Raw genomic sequence first — 23,222 nt, 5'->3', positions numbered from 1 at the left:
CTCAGAGCAGCACCGGGAGCAACCCCCAAGCACAGACAGGCATGGTTACATCCCCCTCCACCACCACCAAAAAAGAAAACTCTCAAATCAGTAACAACTGTCATTGTCACTGTCATCCGTTGCTCATCAATTTGCTCAAGCGGGCACCAGTAACGTCTCTCATTGTGAGACTTATTGTGACTGTTTTTGGCATATCCAATACGCCATGGGTAGTTTGCCAGGCTCTGCCGAGCGGGCGAGATACTCTCGGTAGCTTGCCGGGCTCTCCGAGAGGGGCGGAGGAATCGAGCACGGGTTGACTGCGTGAAAGGCGAATGCCCTACTGCTGTGCTATCGCTCCAGCCCATCAGTAACAACAACACTGAAAAATAGAGAAGGGCTGGGGCAGGCGCTCAAGGACCAGAGCACATGCTTTGTGTCTCCAGCACATGGTCCCACCCTGCTCCCAGCACCACTAAGAGTGACCCCAAGTACTGAGCCAGGAGTAGCTTCCCCAGCACTGCCAGATATGACCCAAACCCCAAAAGAATCTAGATGAAGAGAATATTAAACCCAAAGCAAGGGGCTGGAGTGATAGCACAGTGGGTAGGGAGTTTGCCTTGCACGAGGCCGACCCAGGTTCGAATCCCAGCATCCCATATCGTCCCCTGAGCACTGCCAGGGGTAATTTCCTGAGTGCATGAGCCAGGAATGACCCCTGTGCATTGCCGGGTGTGACCCAAAAAGCAAAAAAAAAAAAAAAAACCCAAAGCAAGCCTGAGTAAAGTGACTAACAAAGACAAATGAATGCAAATAAATGGGAGAGAGACCAGAAAAGCAACAGACAAATCTGTGTGTGTGTGCTGGGGGGGGCAGGGAGGAACTCATGTTTTCTGAAAAGATAAAATTTTGTTGTTGTTATTTTGAGGCCATAGTCAGTGGTGTTTAGGGCTTAGTCCTGGCTCTATGCCCAGGGGTCACTCCTGGCAGGCTAGGAAACCACACAGGGGACCAGGGATCAAACTGGGACAGCCACATGCAGGACAAGCCTTACCCCTGAACTATCACACTGGCCCCCAAAGATAAAATTTTCAACTTTATGGGTCCAGAAAGATAGTACAACGGGCAGGGTGCTGGCCTGATACACAGCTGACCCAGATCTGATCTCGGGGATCCCACAAGTCACCGAACAATGCCAGAAGTGACCCCTGAGCACAGAGCCAGGAGTAAGCCCCAGAGCACCATGGGTGTGGTCAAAAAAACTGTTCTTTTTTTTTTCTTTCAGTTCTTTTTCAATGAGAGGAATGTGATTTACAAAGGCTTTGCTAGTTGCATTTTTGACATATAATATTTCAACACCAATCCCTCCACCAATAACTGATGAACCATTCGCAACTTGTCCTCTGAGATGAGAGTGAACCCAAGGTAAAACCCAGACAGAGACATAACAAAAAACAACCCTGGGGCTGGAGAGATAGCACAGCGGGTGGGGCGTTTGCCTTGCACGCGGCCAACCCGGGTTCGAATCCCAGCATCCCATATGGTCCCCTGAGCACGGCCAGGGGTAATTCCTGAGTGCAGAGCCAGGAGTAACCCCTGTGCATCGCCAGGTGTGACCCAAAAAGCCAAAAAAAAAAAAAAAAAAAAAAAAACCCTGCAGACCAGGAGGGCACCCCGGAGCTGAACGTGGGCAGCCCAGCCAGGTGTGTGTGTGTGTGTGTGTGAGCCGCGACACGGCAAAGATGACAAAGGAAGGGGGAGGTGGAGGGGAGCAAGACTGAGAAACAGATGGTCAGTGCAACATTCCAGTAACGAAAAGACGAAAATAACCTAAATATCCGTCAACCGACCAGTGGTAAATAAGATAGGGATGACATAATACCCACATTTTAAGCAAAATGCACGCCAAGGAATATTATTGAGCCCTAGAGATACTGATAAATTCTACAACTCCTGCAGAGCCAGGAGTAACCCCTGAGCATCGCCAGGTGTGACCCCCCCAAAAAAAATTCTACAACGTGGACGCACTTTTAAGACATTATGCAAATAGAGTCCAAGAGATAGTATAAGGGGAAGGCGTTTGCCTTGCAAGCGGCTGTACAGGGTCCCTGGAGCCCTGCTAGAAGAGATCCTTAAGCACAGAGCCAGGAGTGACCCCTGAGCCCCACCAGGTGCGGCCCAGACCCCCAAGCCCTGCTAAGTGAAGGAAGTCAGGAAGCAAAAAAAAAGCACTAAACTCTGCATCACTTAAGGTGAGATGTCTGGCATGGCAAATTCCTACATGCAACACAGGAGAGAGCTTGTTTAGCGTTTTGAGGATTAAGGAGCAGGTAGGGAGTGACAGCTAATAAGCTTCAAAATTAGACTTTTAAGATGTCTGTGGAACGTTGTAACTATGCCTGAAAGCACCAAACTGTGCTCATTGGGCAGATGGATTCTGTGGTATGGGAACTACATTTCTACAGTCGTTTTAAGAAAGAAAACAGGTAAAATGAAAAGTGAAGATTAGTTATGTCACATTACATTGCCAAGTCTGCAAGGAAAACCACGCTGCATGTGAAAAAAGGAAAATGATATGTATGTAGAAATCCCTCACATGAAGCACTCTTACCTCCAGTGCTTATTTCTACCTCTGTGGAGTCTCTTTCCAAACTGCCGGCGCTGCTAACAATGTTCATTAAGTGGATGGCCGTCCAAGCAAAAGGCATGCGGTACTTCCCCAGCCTCTGGCAAAACTGGTCAGCTTGACTTTTCAGCTTCTCCAGCTTCTCCTTATTCTGCAAAATGAAACTTTATAATTATATGATTATGCTCAAAAGAAATGAATTAAAGGCTAGTTCACAGATCTATAAAAATCCAGTTCTCAGTGCGGGCTGGAGCAATAGCACAGCGGGTAGGGCGTTTGCCTTGCACTCGGCCGACCTATGTTCGATTCCCAGCATCCCATATGGTCCCCTGAGCACCGCCAGGGGTAACTCCTGAGTGCAGAGCCAGGAGTGACCCCTGTGCATCACTGAGTGTGACTTCCCCAAAAAAAGCTAAAAAAAAAAATAGAGAGAGAAGGGATTTGAGCCGATGAAATAATCCCTACGTCTACTGTGGGCACAACGGGGGAATCACAAGCAGGTTCAGAGTGATAAGAGAAGTGAGGGAGAAAAGGCTGTTCGCTGAAGACTAACCCCTAGGCTAAAGCTACTGGCGTTCTAAATAGTATACGCTTGTCTCGTTCAACTTGTAGGTTAAAGAAGGAAATAACATAGCTTGCCAGTGAGAACGGCCTTCAAATCTCTCATACGCCTTCCTCATCAGGTGCTGGTGCAGGCTAGTCCCAGGCACACTAGAACGGGCACAGGGCTGGAAAGCAGGCAGAGGAAAGCTGACCAGCCCCACCTGCGGGGCCTCCAGAAGAGCGTCCGCTGCCTTGAGACTTAACCCAGGGAGCGTCATTCTACATCCTGGCTTGGAAAACTGTGGGTCAGAAGCCCAAGCGGGGCCATGTAACTTTAAAAAAAAAATATTCCCTTAAAATAAATTTCTTTGTTGCCAATAAATGTTTGATTTACATACCTCCTTTATATAACTATATACCCCAGGGCCAGGAAAAAAAACACCATTTCAGGTGAAAAACGGTCATCAGTAGGAAAAAAGTTTAAGAAGCCCTGATTTATAGGACTATCTATTTAGGTACAGTTTTATCTGCTTCAAAATATGTCACTGTACTACCGCCACCACTGAGGCACCCGCCTCTCGACCACAGCCCTCGGGCCCTCCCGCCCCCTCGGGTCTCCCCCGCCCACTCGGCAGCCCCGGCTCCGTGCTGAGTCCGCGGGTGGGTTTCCGTTTGGTTCTATCTGGTCCGGCACTTGGCAGCTCTCCCTCTGCCAGCCAAGCTACCGATCTCTGTTGTCTATTAAGTTACGTCCCGGAGGAGGCGGGTAAGTTGCTTAGTTCCATCTATGCCCTCAATCTACTGAGAGAAAATGCGATTTGTGAAAAGGACAGTCTCGGGCAAGCGAGGTTCCAACTTGGACCAGGAAAGGAGTGCCTGAAGAACAGCGTCAGCCCCCCACCCTGACCCAATGCGTGTTTGACTTCATTACTCTTCTGAGACGCGGAGCAAGAACTGAGCCTGTTCTGCGTTAGCACACGGGACTCCTTCACCCTGACTCGGTCCAGCTGGAAGCGATGTTCAGTACTAAACTCTGTAGTCAAAAGGATGCAAGATCACCTGTTATTCTTTGACTGTCCTAGTGTCGGTCTACCAGTGGCCGGACAAGCTATCTTCTCTCTGACACGCCGGGCAACCCACAGTCACCTGCTGTCTCAGCGTGTCTGGGATTTGGTACTAAGTGTTCACCTCTGTGTCCCCCTAGACTAATAAGGTGATTCAAACTCTCGACCGACCATCTCAGAGCCAAACAGAGATTGTCTTGTCTCCTTTTTCCCTTTTTGGGCCACAGCTGGCGGTACTCAGGAGTATACAGTGCTTGGGGTCATTCTGACAGTGCTCAGGGGACCCCCTGGTTCCAGGGACACTGCCTAACCCTCCCCCATGCACGGTAGTTTCTGCTTTCATAATATCCACAGTTAGTCGCAGGGCTAGAATATGGTTTATGAGGAAAACTTCCATCAGCATGACTATTTTGTAAAATACAGGTGAAAAGAAACTTTTAGGTTTTTTTTTTTAATTTCTTTTCGCCAAACCTAGCTTTTGCTCAGGGCTTACTCCTGGCTCTGTCTTAGGGATCACTCCTGCAAGGCTTAGGGGACCATATGGGGTGCTGGGGATCAAACCCCGGTCAGCCATGTGCAAGGCAATTTCTGGCAATATAGAAAGATTTTAATTGTTTAGAAATTAACTCAGTCTTCACCAAGAGGGAAAGAAAACAAAATAATTAACTTTGGGGTCAGGTACATAAAAATAGTACCATACATGATACAGAGGTAGGTGACCAAAAAGATGTCGAAGAAAGAATATAAGTGGAAAACAAAGAAAAGTGGAATTCTTTAACTGTTGTGTTGTAGATCCCCAAATCACAACAGGAATGCGGTGGGGAAAATGAGAGGCAAGACGTTCTACCTTGGTGGCATCGGCTTCTTTAAAAATCATGTATGGTTCTGCACATTCTCCGATATCTCCTTGCTGGAGAACTTTCTCGAGCTGTCAAAGAAGAAAAAAAAAAAGGTGTTAAGCTTAAGAAAAAAGAAAGCAATGAACTTGGAAACCACCAAGAACCAGCGACAAGGACTGTGAACTTGACCCTTTTTGGCATATTTGTTGCTTTAGACATCCGGGTCCCAGCAGACCACCCTGAGCCCCACCTGGTTTTTATTTCTGCCCAAGCACGTTTTTTCCCGTATTAGTCTTAAAAACCCCTCCTGAGGAGGCTTCTGTCTTTGCTCCGAGGGCTTTAACCAACTGAATGAGGCCTCTCTCGGCAGGATGATTTGCTTTATTCAAAGTCCACTGAATTATATTCATTCACCTTGAAAAAATACCTTCACTCAACATCTAGAGTTCGATCAAACACCTACATCACAGCCTAAATCAGGGTGATACAGAACATCAGCTGTTGCCGGGGCTGGGGAGAGCGTACCGGGGTGGGGAGGGCGCTTGCCTCGCCTGTGGCTGACCTGGAATTCAATCCCCCGCATTCCTGCGGGCACCCTGAGCCCTGCCATGAGTGATACATGAGCGCAGAGCCAAGAGTAGCCCGTGAGCGCCACTGGCTGGGGCCCCCCAAAAAAAGTGATTAGACATCGTAGGAACTGTGCCCTAACTTATCACTCGAATCCTAAGTGACAGTAGCAGCTGAGGAAGTCAGAGGTGATAGGCCTGTCGGCCCACTCCCAGTAAAGCTTACAAACCCTCAGGCCTAAAGCACACTTGGCTCCTTAGCTTAGGGTAACGGCAAGACTAATTTATCTGGGACCAGGGAGGCCAGTCCGAGAGCTGGAGCTCAGGCTCTGCATCCAGAGGCCCAGGACTGGTTCTATGGTCCCCTGCTCTCCCGGGGGTGACCCCAAGCACCTGGCAGGAGCAGCCCCTCAGCACTGCCAGCTGTGATCCTAAAACACAACAATAACAACAACAACAACAACAACAAAACACACAGCTGTTAAAATCGAGAGTGTCTGTGCTCCAGGGGAAACAGAATTTCGGCCAGGCAAGACCTGTGCTCACATACACCAAGAAACAGCAGCCAGGGGAATCCTGGCGGCAAAACCCAACAAAGCGGAGGAACTCAGACCCCTGGGAATGCTGGCAAGGTTCACGCCCAAATCCAAAGCCACCTTCCCGTAGGCCGTGAATCTGTGTGACAGACACGTCCTGCAAGGATTTACTCAGGACCGGGGTGCAGCTCGGGGGCAGAGCACATTCCAGGCCTGAGTAAGACCCCCAAAGTCCATCCCTGGCACCTCCGAGCACTGCCGGGTGGAGCCCTGGAGCGCCCCCAAGAAGTACCAAAGGACCAATCACCAAACCCGTCAGGCCGAGCACTGCAAGGAGAGGCCCCGGGACCCCCGCAGTACAGTGGGACCCCTAGGAAATGGCCATTTATTGCTTCTCATCAAATTGACCATAAGATGGAGATCTGTCCTCTTGGGGAACGGAGCAAGAAAGCAGCCCGGCCTGGGCGCCCACGCCAGCCCTGCAGAGGCCACACCCCGGCGGGCGGTGTGGGCAGCCCCAGCCACGGCTCTGTCCTCTGGACAACTCCGATGAGTCAAGACGCCACATCAAGACTAGCTGAGGCAGTCCTGAAGGTGCAATAGAGTATTAAGGAATCTGAAGATTAAGAAAGGAAGGAAGGAAGGAAGGAAGGAAGGAAGGAAGGAAGGAAGGAAGGAAAGAAGGAAGGAAGGAAGGAAGGAAGGAAGGAAGGAAGGAAGGAAGGAAGGAAGGAAGGAAGGAAGGAAGGAAGGAAGGAAGGAAGGAAGGGAGAGAGAGAGAGAGAGAGAGAGAGAGAGAGAGAGAAAGAAAGAAAGAAAGGAAGGAAGGAAGGAAGGAAGGAAGGAAGGAAGGAAGGAAGGAAGGAAGGAAGGAAGAAAGAAAGAAAGAAAGAAAGAAAGAAAGAAAGAAAGAAAGAAAGAAAGAAAGAAAGAAAGAAAGAAAGAAAGAAAGAACCCAAGTAAAGGGAACATCTTTGCCCTCGGAACGCTGGTCAGGGGCAGGGAGGCCGAGGGGAGACAGGGCCGCACCGTCCTCACCTTTATCACCAGAAACACGTCCTGGGAAGGGTAAGTGATAGAAAAGATCGCCGATCTCGCTAGGGTGGTGATGGCCGCAGGGGGCACGTGCGGGCGCAGCAGGCCTTTCATCTGCTCCGAGTTCAGGTCAAAATAAAAGTTTTCTGAAATCTAAAAGAAAAAAGCATTCCCATGTGAGATTTTTTTTTTTAAAAAACCTGCACCTTTTGTTAAAGCTAAAAAGAATTTCATAAATCCCCAGTTTTAATATACGACAGAGCTCATGCCATGACACAAGGCCATGTAGGATGCATTTCACGGAACACTCAATATCTCTAAATGAAGGCAAAAGAAACAATGTAGGCTATTTGGGAAAACACCCGATCCTTAAGAATCCACAGTCCAAACTCTTGATTGAAAAACGCGACAATACCTGGAAGAATTTATCGCAGGGACCCCGGGGAAGCGGCTCCTGGAGGACCTGGCACAGGGAGACCCCAACTCCAACCCCCGGTACTGCACAGGAGGCCCAAGCAGCACTATCCTGTCAGAGCCAAGCACTGAACCGTCCAGCCCCATGGCCAGACGAAGAGTGGACCCCAAAACTCCTGAGCACTGTCTGTGAGGAGCCTCGGAAGATTATCCTTGAGCCAAACGATCCCAAACTGCGTTGCTGCTGCTCTTGCTGCTGTTTATAGTCGCGGCCCTTTAAACTTTAACAAATACAAGTTGAGGGAGCAAGTTTCCGTCGCAGAACCCCACACTGGCAGAACCCCACGCTGAGACACACGGCACCGAGGGCAGCTCGGGTTCCGTACAGGAGCCTGAGGATTCTAAACAAGGAAACCAACGGCAGGGCCGGAGACGGACTCCGGGGCTCCGGGGCTCTGTGGCACGCACGCTGGCCACGCACAGGCCTGGCTCTGGCCCCCAGCAACACCTGGACCCCCGGCCACCAGCAGCGGCAACCCACAAGCCTCTCAGCAGGAACCCCTGAGTGCAGCCAGCGTGGCCCAAAATGCAAAATACCAGGACCAAGAAAAGGGAAAGAAATGCTGTAGGAGAGTGTCTGCAGAACCTCACAAATTGCCAAGAAAGGTGGCTGCAAGACTAAGGGGAGAACTTTAGACGGAGTATTTCAAATATACACGCGTGGTTTCTCAGTTGGAGAGAGTGTGAATGGTTTGCCAACAAACACTGACCATCAATATCACGCTAATCTTTGGAACATCTGCCAGAAATGCTATTCCTGTCTATTTTTTTTTCTCTCTTTCTTAAAATAAAGTTAATTAAAAGCAGGTTTCTACTACTTGATTTTAGAACTCTTTTAATACAATAAAACTGGGGATCGACTATACAATACTAGAGAAGGAAATTACTTCAAAGGTCCTAATAAACTATTTTCTTTTTTATAAGATTCACATTTAGTACTTTTCAGAAATCATGACTGATCTACTTAAAAGGGACCTAAAATAAGTCTGTGTAGCAAAAGACTGTTCAACGTACACTGTCTTACCTTTTTCTTTTCCTTAACATCATACAAAGCCAAACTTGCAAAAATGGGTTCAATTTCAATCTCAAACCTACAGGAAAAAGGGGGGGAAAGAGAATCAATATTTAAAAATAAATATGCAATACGGAATTGGAGAAATTTCTTCCCCCAAATAAATTCTCTCAGCCTGTTCTATTCTGCATCTATTCTACACACCACCTTGGCTACTGCGACCTGAAGGTCTCAGGTCATAGTCAAAATTCTAAGTCGAGGGGGCTGGAGCGATAGCACAGTGGGGAGGGCGTTTGCCTTGCACGTGACCAACCCGGGTTTGATTCCCAGCATCCCATATGGTCCCCTGAGCACCGCCAGGGATAATTCCTGAGTGCAGAGCCAGGAGGAACCCCTGTGCATTGCCGGGTGAGACCCAAAAAAACAAACAAAATAAAAATTCTAAGTCGAAATTAACATTCGAAATTTCACAGTCGAAATTCTAAGTCCCAAAGTTATATGGTCTTTTCTCTTCAGAAAAAAACACTGACTCAGTGATCCTCCTCTGAGTCTACCTTGCTTTCGCAAACACCCACCTTTAGCTCCCCCTCCCGCCTTCCACTTTGGGAAATGCTGGTCTACACCACCATCCCCTCCTTGAGGTCACCATTAGTTTCCCCAGTGGCAGTCATCTCAAATCACCTCAAAACTCCTGGGATTTTATGTTCATTTTGTGGCACTGCTCACCTTCTGACCTATAATTTGGTTCTGTAAGAGGACAGGCTCAGATTTTCAACAATTTTTAAAAATAAAGGCTTTAGAATTACGGACTTAGATATTCAATGTAAAAAACTTGAGTAATATGTAAATGTCCAGAGAAAAAAATGGCATCACCCAAAATTTCACCCCGAGGAGAGAACTCAAATTTGGTGCCTCTCCATCCAGTTTGTTCAACATTAACACTTGTTAAATGGGCTTTGCTAAATAGTGTCACTGTACACCTATTTTATAGCCTGCTTTTAAAACATTTTATGGATATGTTTTTATGTCTTCAATGTAAAATATAAACACTATTATTTTAATGCTTGCATAGTAACTTTATACAAGTTTCATCTTAAAGTTAATTATGCAGTTGGTCTCAGTTTTTTCCAGGAAAAATGACACATAGAGGGAATATTCAGTAATTATCTGCTGAATGAAATATGTAATGTCAGTTCACCAAAAACCCCCGAGCAGGGGGTGTCAGACAAGGATAATGTCCTGTGTCTCCATGCCCCCCTTAATCTGGGGACGGCGGCAGTGTCTGGAAACATTCCTATTGAGGGTGGGGGTTTGGGTCCACCCACCAGCAGTGCTCAGAGCTTATTGCTGGCTCTGTGCTCAGGGATCACTCCTGGCTGTGCCTGAGGGACCATCTGGGGTGCCAGGGATAGAACCCAGGTTGACTGCATGTAAAGCAAGCGCCTTAACCTATGCGCTATCTCCCAGTCCTCCGGAATACTCTCCTTTTAGGGGACTTTTTTTTTTTTTTTGCTTTTTGGGTCACACTGGGCGATGCACAGGGGTCACTCCTGGCTCTGCACTCAGGAATCACCCCTGGTGGTGCTCAGGGGACTATATGGGATGCTGGGAATCGAACCTGGGTCGGCCGCATGCAAGGCAAATGCCCTACCCGCTGTACTATCGCTCCAGTCCCCTAGGAGATATTATTAAATTCTATTATAACTGAGGGAACTAGAGTGATAGCACGGTGGGTAGGGCGTTTGCCTTGCATGTGATCGACCTGGGTTCGATTCCCCACATCCCATATGATCCCCCCGAGCACCGTCAGGAGTAATTCCTGAGTGCATGAATCAGGAGTAACCCCTGTGCATCACCAGATGTGACCAAAAGAGCAAAAATAAATAAATAAGGGGCTGGAGCGATAGCACAGCGGGTAGGGCGTTTGCCTTGCACGCGGCCGACCCGGGTTCGATTCCCAGCATCCCATATGGTCCCCTGAGCACCGCTAAGTGCAGAGCCAGGAATAACCCCTGTGCAATGCTGGGTATGACCTAAAAAAAAAAAAAAGCAAAAATAAATAAATAAATAAAACAAATTTATTATAACTGAGTTGATTTACCGAGTTGCTCATAATACGGTTGTTTCAGGCATGACATGTTCCAACACCAATCCCCCATCCCCCGACAGTGTGCCCTTCCCCCTACCAGCGTCCCCAGGTTCCCAGCCATCCCCCAAGCCTGCCCCCTTTGAAGGCACAATCAAACTGACTGCTGCTGCCAAGTGGAATTAGCAAATCTTAGCGAGAGTCCCTCGGGGATCATGGCCTCATGGCCGTAACCTCACAGTGATGCTGCTAAAGTCACCGCCTGAGCATCTGCCACGCTGGTCGGTGCTGGGTGCGCCTTCGGAGTCGCTGTTTAGGCCCTGAGAGCTTGGGGGTCTTCTGGGCAACTCTCCCATCAGATCAGCTCTGATCCCACTGGGCTGACGATGCCATGAAATTTGGAGGTGTCCCGGGGGCCTAGATCTGGAACCAGCGGGTGGCTTGGCCCTCGATGTGGATCAGTGATCCGGGGGCTGTCATGGGGCAGAGGCAGAGAGGGGCTACCTGCACACCCCCCTCCCACCGCCCCCACCCCGTCCCCAGCAGGCCCCTGGAGTTTTCAGCCTGGACCAGTCCCCCGGGGGAAGACTCAGGGGAACCTGCTCTCTTAGAGCTGTGGCTGGGCCACTTCTCAGCTGCCCAGACGGCAGGTGGGGGTGGGGGCTGGGTTTCCCAGTGGTGGGGGTGCGTGAGGGGCACTTGGCCGTCCCCCAGTTCTGAGAACAGCCCAGAGTTTCCAGCACGCAGACTGGCCCCACCTGAGCGGACTCGGCAGCTCGCCTCTTGCTCTTTAGGATCAGACGTGACTCAGGCCGTTTCTAAGTGCGAGGCGGCCGCGTCTCCAGGCGGGAAGGGAACCTCCCTGCGCCTGCGCTGAGAGGACCCGCAGTCACGGCCACGCGAGCTGAGACTCTGCGACTCCAGGTTCTTTTATTTTATTTATTTATTCATTCATTCATTTATTCATTCATTCATTCATTCATTTATTCTGCTTTTTGGGTCACACCTGGGGATGCACAGGAGAATTACCCCTGGTGGTGCTCAGGGCGCCATATGGGATGCTGGGAATCGAACTGGCCGCATCACCCACCTCTCCACCCTGGCTCTTCACAGGAGCCCAAGCAATGGGGTCGCCCTGCCCCAGACCAACCAGGCCTCCCCCCGTCACACTTGACACTCTCTCATTTTGTCACAGGGGCAGGTGATCAGTGTCACGCTGGAATGATTTGTTTTGTCTTGTGGTTTTAGGGTCACACTCAGTAGTGCTGGGAGGGACCAAGAGGGTGGTAGCAGGGACCAAACTTCAGTCCCCTTGGGGTTAGAGCGATAGCACAGCCAGTGGGGCATCTGCCTTGCACGCGGCTGGCCTGGGTTTGATCCCTGGTACCCCATAGGGTGCCCCAAACCCAGCAGGTGCAATTCCTGAGCACCACTGGGTATGCCCTTCCACACCCCCACCACCAAAACACAGAAAAAAACCTTTGGTCCCCAGACATGCAAAGCATGGGCCCTTACCCATCAAGCTAACTCCCTGGATTTTGCTGTTGTTGTTGTTATATATGAAATAACAACAAAATTGTTAGTTTAGTTTGTTTTTTTTTAGTTAGAATTTTTAACAAGAACTAATCAAACTACTGCTATCAAACATAGAGTGATGTGGGGGGAAAGTCACTCTATACTCTATTTCTTTAAGAAGATGTGAATTTGGGGCTGGAGTGATAGCACAGCGGGTAGGGTGTTTGCCTTGCACGTGGCCGACCCAGGTTCGAATACCAGCATCCCATATGGTCCCCTGAGCACCACCAGGGCTAATTCCTGAGTGCATGAGCCAGGAATGACCCCTAGTGCATCGCTGGGTGTGACCCAAAAAGAAAAAAAAAGAAGAAGAAGTGAATTTGTAACTTCAGGCATGACAACAAGTGAAAAACCACAATAAACCACTTCATTTCCAGTCGGACGACTAAGATAAAAAAGACAGCATTAAGAAGGTGTTGGCGAGAACACTGAGGAGTCAGGAGGCGCGGATTTGCTGGCAAGAAGGTAAAACTGCGCTGCTGTGGAGAGCATTCTGGCCACCCCACAGACTGCAGCGAGGAGTGACCATCTCCCCCGGAGTCCTGCCCCCGGGCACGTACTCGGGAGAAGTGGCAGCCTGCCACAGCAGAACCACGCACGTCACTGCCACGTGATTCTAAATAAACACCCCAAACAGTCGCCGGCTGGTAAATGAATAAACGAGACGCAGTGACCCAGACGACCACTCAGTCATAGAAAGCAACGAAGAACTGCTCGTGCCACACTGCAAATGAATCTAAAGTGCGTCCCTTTAGGCGGGAGCACAGGAGGCCACACGCCGTGCGGCTCCATGCACGTGGGACATGTGGAAAAGGAAAACTCAGGGGCACAGGGAGCAAATGAGCGGGTGCCTGGCGCTGAGAGGGAGAAAATAGGCAGGTACTGAAACTGGATGCTTTTATGTCCTAACGTCTGTCTAACTAGAGTGTCACCATCCTGAGAAACAGAACGTTTAAGAAATTAGAGTTAACTAAGGATAAGGCCCTAATCCAGTGGGACTGGCATCGTAAGGAAACGCAGAAGGGGCCAGAGAGAGCGGAGGGATGAAGGTGCTTGCCTTGCACGCTGCCGACCCTTATTTAATCCCTGGTGCTTCGTACGATGCCCTGAGCGTGACTGGGTGCAGCCCTAGAGGCTCCTGACAGGGTGACCCATCACAGGGGGGCTCGGGTCACTCCTGGCACCTCACGGCCCGAGCAGCACTGAACTGAATCTCTGGCAGAGTTGGCCAAGAACCACCAGGAAGGGCCTGTGGAACGCTTGGAACCCACCCCTCTCCCGTAAAAAGGAGACGTGGAGAGCTAGACCCTGCGCTCCTCGCAGAAGCAAAGGCAAGGCCTGAGCGCCCCAGCGAGAAGGTGCTCAGGCAGGCCTCCCCAGAAAGCCTTCCCGAGGGCACCCTCACTTTCAACCCCCAGCCCTGAAATGTGGAGAAAATCAACTTCCGCCAGGAAAGATGCCCATGACGGAGTGTGTCAAGGCAGCCGGAACAGACTAGTACTAGGATGGGTACGGAGCATTTTTCTTGGGTAAAGTCTCACAATGAAGACGTTACTGGCGCCCGTTCAAGCAAATCAATGAGCAACGAGATGACAGTGACAGTAATTTATTGCAGTGCTGGGGTTCAAGCCAGGATAAATGTTCTTTTTAATTTAACAAAAGTGAAGGCCAGAGCAATAGTACAGCCAGCAGGGCGCTTGCCTTCCATGGACCTAACCAGGGTTCAATCTCAGATACCACCTATGACATATGGTCCCCTGAGCCCACCAGAGCAATCTCTGAGTCAAGGCCTGAGCAAACCACCAGGTGTGGCCCAAACCAAAATAAATAAAGCCATACAAAAGTGGCAGCTATAATACTCTTAAGAATATAGCAAAAACCACTTTGAGAGGTTGAATTTTATGATATGTAAATCGCATCACTCTAAAACTCTTAAGGAAACTCTTAAGCTGATATTAGTGTCCAGAGAGTCAGAAGATTCAGGCATTAAGTCTAAGGCGCTTCTAAATAAACCTAATTAAGTATATTCAATCTGAGCTTTCAAAGAAAGAATAGTCTGAGCTGCCCTTGCACAGAAGCGACTTGTGGTAAGTTGCTGTGTTAAGAAAATGCAAAGAGGGGCTGGAGCAATAGCACAGCGGGTAGGACGTTTGCCCTGCACACGGCCGACCCAGGTTCGATTCCCAGCATCCCATATGGTCCCCTGAGCACCGCCAGGGGTAATTCCTGAGTGCAGAGCCAGGAGTAACCCCTGTGCATCGCCGGGTGTGACCCAAAAAGAAAAAAAAAAAGGAAAATGCAATGAGGAGCACTAGTGCAGCAGGTAAGGTGCTCACCTTGCATCCAGCCAACCCGGGTTTGATCCCTGGTCCCCCTCATGGTCCCCGAGCCCCGCCAGGAGTGATCCCTAAGTGCAGACCGGAGGGAGCCCTGGACACCAGGTGTGGCCCAAACACAAAACAAAACAAAAACAAATTTTTTTAAATGCAATAAACTGAAAATCTTTTTTTCTTTTTTTTGCTTTTTGTTTGCTTTTTGCTTTTAGGTCACACTCAGGCGATGCTCAGGGGTTACTCCTGGCTCTGCACTCAGGAATTACCCCTGGCGGTGCTTGGGGGGCCATATAGGATGCGGGGGATTGAACCTGGGTTGGCCACGTATAAGGTAAACGTACTACCCACTGTATTATCACTCTGGCCCTGAAAATACCTTTTTGTTATGTGAGAATTAGTATCTACCATACTAACGTGATATAATAGTGTATATTTTCCATTACTAAGGCATCAAATGAACATGTCAGCTGACCTCTGCCAAACCTTTCAAACCCACTTTCTCATTTGTTTCCTGAAGAAAACAATATCTACCTGAGAGAACCACTCTAAACCCAGCACGACATCGAAAATGAGTACAGGGGCCGGAGCGATAGCACAGCGGGTAGGGCGTTTGCCTTGCACGCGGCGGACCCGGGTTCGATCCCCGGCATCCCATATGGTCCCCCAAGCACCGCCAGGAGTAATTCCTCAGTGCAAAGCCAGGAGTAACTCCTGAGCATTGCTGGGTGTGACCCCGAAAAAAAAAAAGAAAATGAGTACAAATGTTTTGTGACAGAGCATGAATGTCAGATGCCCTGCTGCATAAAGCTCAATCAGAGGTCAGTCGACTTTCTTTGGGGGGGCACACCTGGCAGTGCTCACGGCTTACGCCTGGCTCCGCACCCAGTGATCATTCTTGGCGGTGCTCGAGAGACCGTACAAGATGCCAAGGATGCATGCAAGGCAAATGCCCTACCCGATGGACAATTGCTCTAGCTCAAGTTAACTTTCTTTTTTGCTCTTTGGGTCACACCCAGCCATGCACAGCCATGCTCCCCCCAAGTTACTCCTGACTCTGCACTCAGGAATTATTCCTGGCAGTGCTCAGGGGACCATATGGGATGCTGGGATTCGAACCTGGGTCGGCCGCGTGCAAGGCAAATGCCCTACTCGCTGTGCTGTCACTCCAGCCCCATCAAGTTAACTTTCTTTAAAAAAAAAGTTTCAAAATCTTTTGGAATTGTTTTTTTTTTAAAAAAAAAAAAAAGAAAGAAAGAAAAAGAAGCCCACTACATAACAAATGTAAAATCAAGTCTTTAAGACAAAAGATACTTCATTTTTATACTCCCCAAGCCAAGAACAATGTCTGGTGAATACTAGAACTTTCTGTGCCTTCTTGTTTCAAATTTCTAACTAAAGCCAAGGAGCCCACAAAAGGTTTCAATTTTTGGGTTTTTTTTTTTTCCCCTACTTTTTGGGTCACACCCAGCGATGCACAGGGGTTACTCCTGGCTCATGCACTCAGGAATTACTGCTGGTGGTGCTTGGGGGACCACATGGGATGCTGGGAATCGAACCCAGGTCGCCGTGTGCAAGGCAAAATGCCCTACCCACTGTGCTACCATCCAGGCCCTCAAAGGTCACTTTAAAGATAGCACAAAAGGCAGCACAGCAGGTGGGGAGCTTGCCTTGCAAACAGATTAACCAGGTTCAATTCCAGCCCAAAAGGTTAGTTTAAAGGCAAGCTTTGCATGCAAATGCCCAGGCTGGTGTGGACCAAAAACAAAGAACCCAAACCTAATTGAATTTCTGTGACACCCACTTTCACCCGTGAGCCCCAACATGCTTCAGAGCTCAGTTTTATTCTGCAAGGTAAATCTAAAAAAGACGTCTGCTGTGCTGGTACTCCAAATATCTCAAAAAGGAAAAGTTAGATAGCACAAGATATACTCACTTGAGTGACAAGCATTTTACAAGAAGTCTTTGACCAAAGTGTTCCTTGGGTACGTCAGGGACACTAAGCCGTTCTATCGGTTCTTCCTGCAAGTTAACAAGCAATGCCAAGGTGAACATGCTTATATTTGAAATCTTTGAGTTTTTTTTCTTTCAAAACTGCACAATCAAATCATAGGAAACATGAACTTCTCCTGACACAGGGCTCATACACTTGTAAGCTCCACGCACAGAAACCGCACAGGAAGAATACTACGTTCTCTAATACAACAAAAATTAGAGCCATGATCTAGTTTTTCCCCTACATTATCACAATACTATACACATTCCATGCTCCCCCAAGTCTCCATTCCTGCTTCTCTACGGCCAGACACAGATACCTCATCGGGGGATGGGTGGAGAGCGAAGAGTTCCTTGTGGCGATTCGCTTTCCTTTGGTCGTCGTTCTGGTGGTCGATTTCTTCATTGGGAGTCCGGTCGAGTAAGTTGGGAAGCAAAGGATCGGGAAGTGAATTTTTCAAGTCAAAAATGCTGCAGGCCCAGCTACCCCGTGGGGTATCGTCTATGGACATTGACCGTCTTTTCAGATCATCCTGTCACGTAAAACATTCGACATAAGCACGCTAGCAAATTCAAATAAGCAAGTTCCAAATAACGTCTCAGCATCATCTGAAATAGAAGTTATTACTTGCTCGTCCTGGTAGCTGTTGCCGTCTGGAGCTTCATCGGATTCAAAGATCTGCTTGGGCAAACCTTTCTGCCGTTCCTTTTGTTTGTCTAGTGTGTTGGGATTGAATCCTGTCCCAAGTTTATGATACCTATTGAGATAAAACAGATCCACCTCAGCATATTTTTTTTAAAACTTTGTATCTCATCATTACGCCAGCTGTTTTGTGCATTATTTCTTTGTAGGAAATAGGACTGTAAGGACACATCCCAGTAGATGTGCATGTTAAATATTTAACCAGGAACTTAAGGAAACTTCCATTGAAGTTCATTTAAGTTAACCATGTTTCCCTTCTTTCCATGACGACTGTGTGACTATAAGCGAAGCTGCACTCTGGCTTCAGAGAATGGTCAGTAAAAAGCATGGCTGGGAACACAGATATTGAAATAAAAATGAATGAGGGGCCAGGGAGATAGCACACTGGGTAGGGCTCTCGTCTTGCAAATAGCCATCCCGTCTCAATCTGTCATATGGTGCCCCAAGCTCGCCAGGAGTGATCCCTGAGCACAGAACCAAAAATAAGCCCTGAGCACTCCAGGTGTGGCCCCAAACCAAAAATAAAATAGAGTGAGAAAGCAATATGAACTATATTATTAATAATAATACCAGTTTTTAAAAGGCAAACATATGTAAAGCATTAATTCTTAAAACTTCAGACCAGGGGTTGGACCGATAGCACAGCGGGTAGGGCATTTGCCTTGCACACAGCTGACCCAGGTTCAATTCTCAGCGTCCCATATGGTCCCCCGAGACGACCAGGAGTAGTTCCTGAGAGCAAAGCCAGGAGTAACCCCTGAGCATTACCCGGTATAACCCAAAAAGGAAAAAAAACATCAAGGGAAAAGTTTTCCTTGCAGCAACTGCGGTAGTCACATCCACACCCCGAAGCTTGCACGGAACCTGCCTAGGAGTGGAGGTGGAGTACCGAGGCACACGGACACCATACACTCACGCTAAACCACGCTTCGGTAACTACAAAGACGTCACACAACCTGTGTGTCGTGTTTTGGACATTCTTTCACTGATCAGAAACTTCAGCTTCCCAAAGGTAGCCAGCTGATTCTCGTACGGTTCCTGTCCTTTCGTCTCTCTCCAGGAATATTAATGATACTGAGCTCTGAGGCTGAAAACTCAGACTCGGGGGTGGGTGACCTCCCCCCACCTCCTGTACTTCCCAGAGGCCCCGGCAGCCACACCCGTGCCCCCACCCCCACCCCCCATCCCCCGACCGCCATGTAAGCTCGTCTACCAGCATTGTTCCAGAGGCTCATAAATAAATCTCCAGAGGGATCAGCTAGCTGCAAAAACTTCTGGGACAGCTGTTCCCGGCTGAGACCTCTGGGGAGATCTCAGAGGGCTGTGGGCCGGCTCTCGCTCAAACAAAGCTCCGGCAGCTGCTCCCGCACCCCAAAGCCACAGCCGTGCCTGGGGCCGGACCCCACTACAAGCAGGACTGAGCCCCACGAGGAAACTGAGGTACTGAGAACTCCTGGTGGACTGGTCTTCGTGGACGGAAACTCCAGGCCTCCTCAGAGTCAGGCAGGGTCCGGGAGCCACGCCCTCACCCCACCCCTGCTGCCGTGGAAGCTCATCCACCTGGCCCGGTCCAGGGACTCAGACATAAATCTCAAAGGAGAGAAATAGGTGTATCAGTTATAGTGACGTGTACCAATCTAAGCTGCTTCCTACACTGCTGGTTGTCGGGTAGTTTGAAGCTTCTCATTCAGGCCCACTGGGATGCCTCAGAGAGCAATTCCTGGTGCTCTGCTCAGTGTGGGATCCTTGTTTTTTGTTTTGTTTTGTTTTTGCTTTTTGGGTCACACCTGGCGATGCTCAGGGGTTACTCCTGGCTCTGCACTCAGGAATTACCCCTGCCAGTGCTCGGGGGACCATATGGGGTGCTGGGATTTGAACTTGGGTCAGCCGAGTGCAAGGCAAACGCCCTACCTGCTGTGCTATCGCTCCAGCCCCTGGGAACCTTGGATTTTGAGCCTCGTGGTCTCTGGCTGCCTCAGGCTCTACTCTGGAGTTATCGGGACAAGGAATAGCACAGTGCCAGCGTGCTCAGCCAGTGACGAGCTCCTTCTTCTGCCAAGGAGAAGAAGTCCACTGGGTGCACTATTCTATTTGCTCAAATCCCCAAAATCACCACTCTCTCAAAAAAAAAAAAAAAAGGTAGAGAAGGGTCCAAAGGGTCCCAAAGAAACCATATGTCCAAGTCTCCCTTGCACCCCGGTCCACTCTCTGGATCCATGACTTCTGAGCGTCACGCAGAGGCTCCTTCCCCCATCTCCTTAGGTATCTGCACCGTGGCTCGCTCTTACCCCCGGCCACGCCCAGCCACTGACTTTCAGGCTATCTCTGAAACCACTAGTTCAGTAAAAGTGCCCCCTTTGTCTTCCATTTACAACCAAAGGACAATAATAAAAGCTTGTCGAGAGTAACAGGGCATATGCCCCGGGTCCTGGTGTCCGCTACCCTACTTTTCTGGCAAAAGGGTTACGAGATAGTGACTTTGCTCAAACCTCAGCTGCCTGAACTGCCAGGACAGTTAACAACAGGAGAGTGCCCAACAAAATACCCAGCACCCAGCAATCATGCATAAATGCCAATTATCTTCCCCTAGGCCTAAACTGAGGCCAGCAACCACAGAATTAAGTAGCAGATTCTGAGGTCAACGTATCTTGCAAACTAATCTCTTCTTATTAAGATGTCTAATTATAAACCTCCACTGTGCGTGTGGAGAGATAAAGATGCTTTGAATAGTGTGAATGAGGAAGGACTTTCTTCAGGGATGTCTTTTCTTTGTGGGGGGTCACACCCGGCGATGCTCAGGCGTTACTCCTGGCTCTGCACTCAGGAATCACTCCTGGCGGAGCTCAGGGGACCATATGGGGATGTCGGGGATCGAACCTGGGTTGGTCGCGTGCAAGGTAAATGCCCTACCCGCTGTGCTATCTCTCCAGCCCCCACTCAGTGATGTCTTTGGTCTGGCAATTTAAATATGTGTAACATCCTGAGTTCCTAGAAACAGCTCTTTCTTCATAAAAAGGGAGTGAACTCTGTTTTGAAAGGGTCACATGCCAACTAGCAGGCGCCTCAGCAGGGTCGCCCAAAATGCTGCTGAGCGTACCAGTCGGGACTGTGACACGAGAGAGGAGCAAGGCAATAAGCCACTGCTGCTTTGGAGTAGCGCTTGAAGTTGGGGAAGGCGATGCCACCACCTTCTTCTTTCCTGAGGATTGCTTTAGCTGCTCCTGGGGGGTTATTGCTCCATAGGAATTTCAGGAGTATTTTGTCTATTTATTTTGCAAAATGTCATGGGTATCCTTATGGGGACTGCACTGAATCTGTATATAAAATAATATGAGACCAACACACCCAAGGACAGTAGAGACAAGGGCCAGGAGGGTCACTCCGTGATTTGGAAGCCTGCCTCGTGTGCTGGGATGGAGAAGGGACCACTAAGTCAATGATGGGTGGAGGAGTCGCTAGGGATGGGAGATGTGTGCTGAAAGTAGACCAAGCAGCAAACACGATGGCCTCTCAGTATCTGTATTGCAGACCATGATGCCCAAACGTCGAGAGAGTAGGAAGGAAGGTGTCTGCCACAGAGGCAGGGGGCGGGGTGGAGTGAGGGTGGCGGGAGGGATACTGGGGACACTGGTGGTGGGAAATGCACACTGGTGGAGGGATGGGTGTTCGATCATTGTGAGACTGACACTCAATCGTGAACGCTTTGCAACTGTAGCTCACAGTGATTCAATTAAAGGGAAAAAAGACAAGCCACGGCAGCGGCCACTGCCCCATCACTCCCACCAGCCTGGCAGCACGTGGCACATCACTGCTGGACACTGCGCTGTCTTTCGAGCCTGCGCTACTACTCTGGTCGCTGCAGTTCCTTAGGAAAACAAGGAAAGGGGCCGGAGTGACAGTCCAGCAAACAGGGCACTTGCCTTGCGCACAGCTGACCCACGTTCGATCCCCAGCACTGCACGTGACCCTCCTGACCCCTGCCGGGAGGATCCCTGAGCTCGGAGCAGGAGTAACGTCTGAGCACCACTGGGCGTGGCCCAAAGAAAGCACGGCCATGAAGTTCCGGAACAAAGCCCCTTCTTCATATATGCAAATTAGCCAGTGCTAACTAACGTTTTACTGTATTTCTTCATTTGACATGACATTTCAAACACAGCCCATTAAAAATAAATTTTGTCGTAGAATATTAAAAAAAAAATACTTAACTGAGTTGATCTACAGGAAAAGAATTAAGGGCAGAAACCTTTCTAACAGCTTGATCTGGAAAACTAGCTCTTGAAATTCACTATCTGTTTCAACAAATTGGATTTGTTCTCAAAAACTATAAATTATTCATCAATGCTCACCCATGATTTACTGACAGTCTCAAAGAATTGAACTATAAACTACTGTCCCCATATATATTAATGATGATCTTTAATATCACAGAAATACCACCCACAAACCTACTGTTTTGTAAGGAGAAATATTAATTGATTAAGCGCATTCTTTGCTTTTTTTTCCCTCCAAATGCCAGGGATCAAACTCAGGGCCCCACATATGCAAGACAAAAACTCTCCCACTGAGCTTTACATCCCTGGCCTCTTCAGCTGTATTTTAGAATCAGTTCCCAGACATTGCAATTCTTTTTAATCTGCCCTCATCCATTTACAAACCCAACTCAGAGCTTGTAAATATTGTAATCAACATATAACTTACTTTCTGGTTACAATTGCCCAATCTTCTGTATAACTTCTTATACAATCTCTAACATGGGGATCCATTTCACTATTTTAAAAAGAGAGAGCAGATTTTTAAATTAGACAAGAAAGCATCCTTGCTGTGACTTGCTACTTATAACAAGAAACAAAACCATCGAGAAATACCGGGCCTCTACCCTAACGGCAGGCCGTCTTTCGACAGTTACCCGAACACCAACAACACCTCCCGCCCCTTCCTACCTTTCTTCGGGGACAGCTGAGACGAGGGTTCTGCAGTCCCTGGGACTATAAACAACTTCAATATCATCTGGCGGGAACTCGATCAGATCCCTTAAAGGCCCAGAGTCCACGGCGACCGGGTGAGTGATGAGGTAATCTTCCAGGTCCACGGGATCCACTGCTTCGGTCAGGGGCACCTTTGCAAGGAGAGGAGAGCGTGGGGGAGGGTGAGAAAGGAAGGGGTGGAGGCCAGGGTTTGAAACATTAAGGAAAAGACTCGTTTTTTTAAAAAATAGGGTGTTTTTGCCCTCCGGCACAGAAACTAATCCCTGAAAGATGCCAAACCACTGAACCATCCAAGGTAGGTGGGTCTCTGGGCTGAGAGCTCTGGGGCCTCCTCCGGACTCAGGGTGGGTGGGTGGGTGGGAGGTGAATTCCCCTCCCTACCACAAGGCCTGGCGGTCTCCACCCCTGCCCAACGGAGTCCGGCATAGAAACGATCCAGCTCCACAACTGATCTTGGAAGATGCCGACCCGCAGACCCACACGCTTTCGTCATACGGACAGCCCAGCAGGAGCACAGCAAATCTGACGGGGGAGCTGCGTGGAGGCCCGCCCAGCTCAGCAAGCACAACCAGGGACACAGAAGGTCAACTAGCACGGACCAGCTCAGCGACTCCTCAGACAACGACGGCAGCAGCGCCACCGTGAGCCAATTATCACCCGACCCTTAGGGACCTGGTTTTCGATGACTCCACTTGCCATCGTGCCGTGATCAGCAATATGAAGCCGGTTTGCTTGTGCCTGCTAAGGGGGCAGGCTGGTTAGTGGGTGGGCAGCTGGGACAATGGTCACGGGTGGGTGACACTGGCGGTGGGACACTCAACGCCTAAATGCCTGCCAACTCTATTACGAAGAGCTTTGTGAGTCAAGGTCTTTA

The 23,222-nt window shown here is 49.1% G+C and overlaps 1 protein-coding gene across 7 annotated transcripts in view; it reads right to left on the bottom strand.

Moving 5' to 3' along the window:
- The window catches only part of DOCK7 (dedicator of cytokinesis 7), a 187,989-nt gene that overhangs the window by 138,445 nt on the left and 26,322 nt on the right, over window positions 1-23,222 (bottom strand). For all 7 annotated transcript variants that reach the window (XM_055137880.1, XM_055137873.1, XM_055137874.1 and 4 more), the window contains exons 3-11: window positions 22,304-22,479; window positions 22,062-22,130; window positions 17,289-17,418; window positions 16,981-17,193; window positions 16,602-16,687; window positions 8,687-8,753; window positions 7,192-7,341; window positions 5,060-5,140; window positions 2,591-2,756 (exon numbers count right to left, since the gene is read on the bottom strand). In XM_055137880.1, coding sequence (XP_054993855.1) covers window positions 2,591-2,756; window positions 5,060-5,140; window positions 7,192-7,341; window positions 8,687-8,753; window positions 16,602-16,687; window positions 16,981-17,193; window positions 17,289-17,418; window positions 22,062-22,130; window positions 22,304-22,479 — 1,138 coding nt within the window. The remainder of the gene's footprint in view (window positions 1-2,590; window positions 2,757-5,059; window positions 5,141-7,191; window positions 7,342-8,686; window positions 8,754-16,601; window positions 16,688-16,980; window positions 17,194-17,288; window positions 17,419-22,061; window positions 22,131-22,303; window positions 22,480-23,222) is intronic.

Source organism: Sorex araneus, chromosome 5, assembly GCF_027595985.1.
Source record: "Sorex araneus isolate mSorAra2 chromosome 5, mSorAra2.pri, whole genome shotgun sequence".
NCBI classification, from domain to species: Eukaryota; Metazoa; Chordata; class Mammalia; order Eulipotyphla; family Soricidae; genus Sorex; species Sorex araneus.
This window is presented reverse-complemented; position numbering and strand designations above follow the sequence as displayed.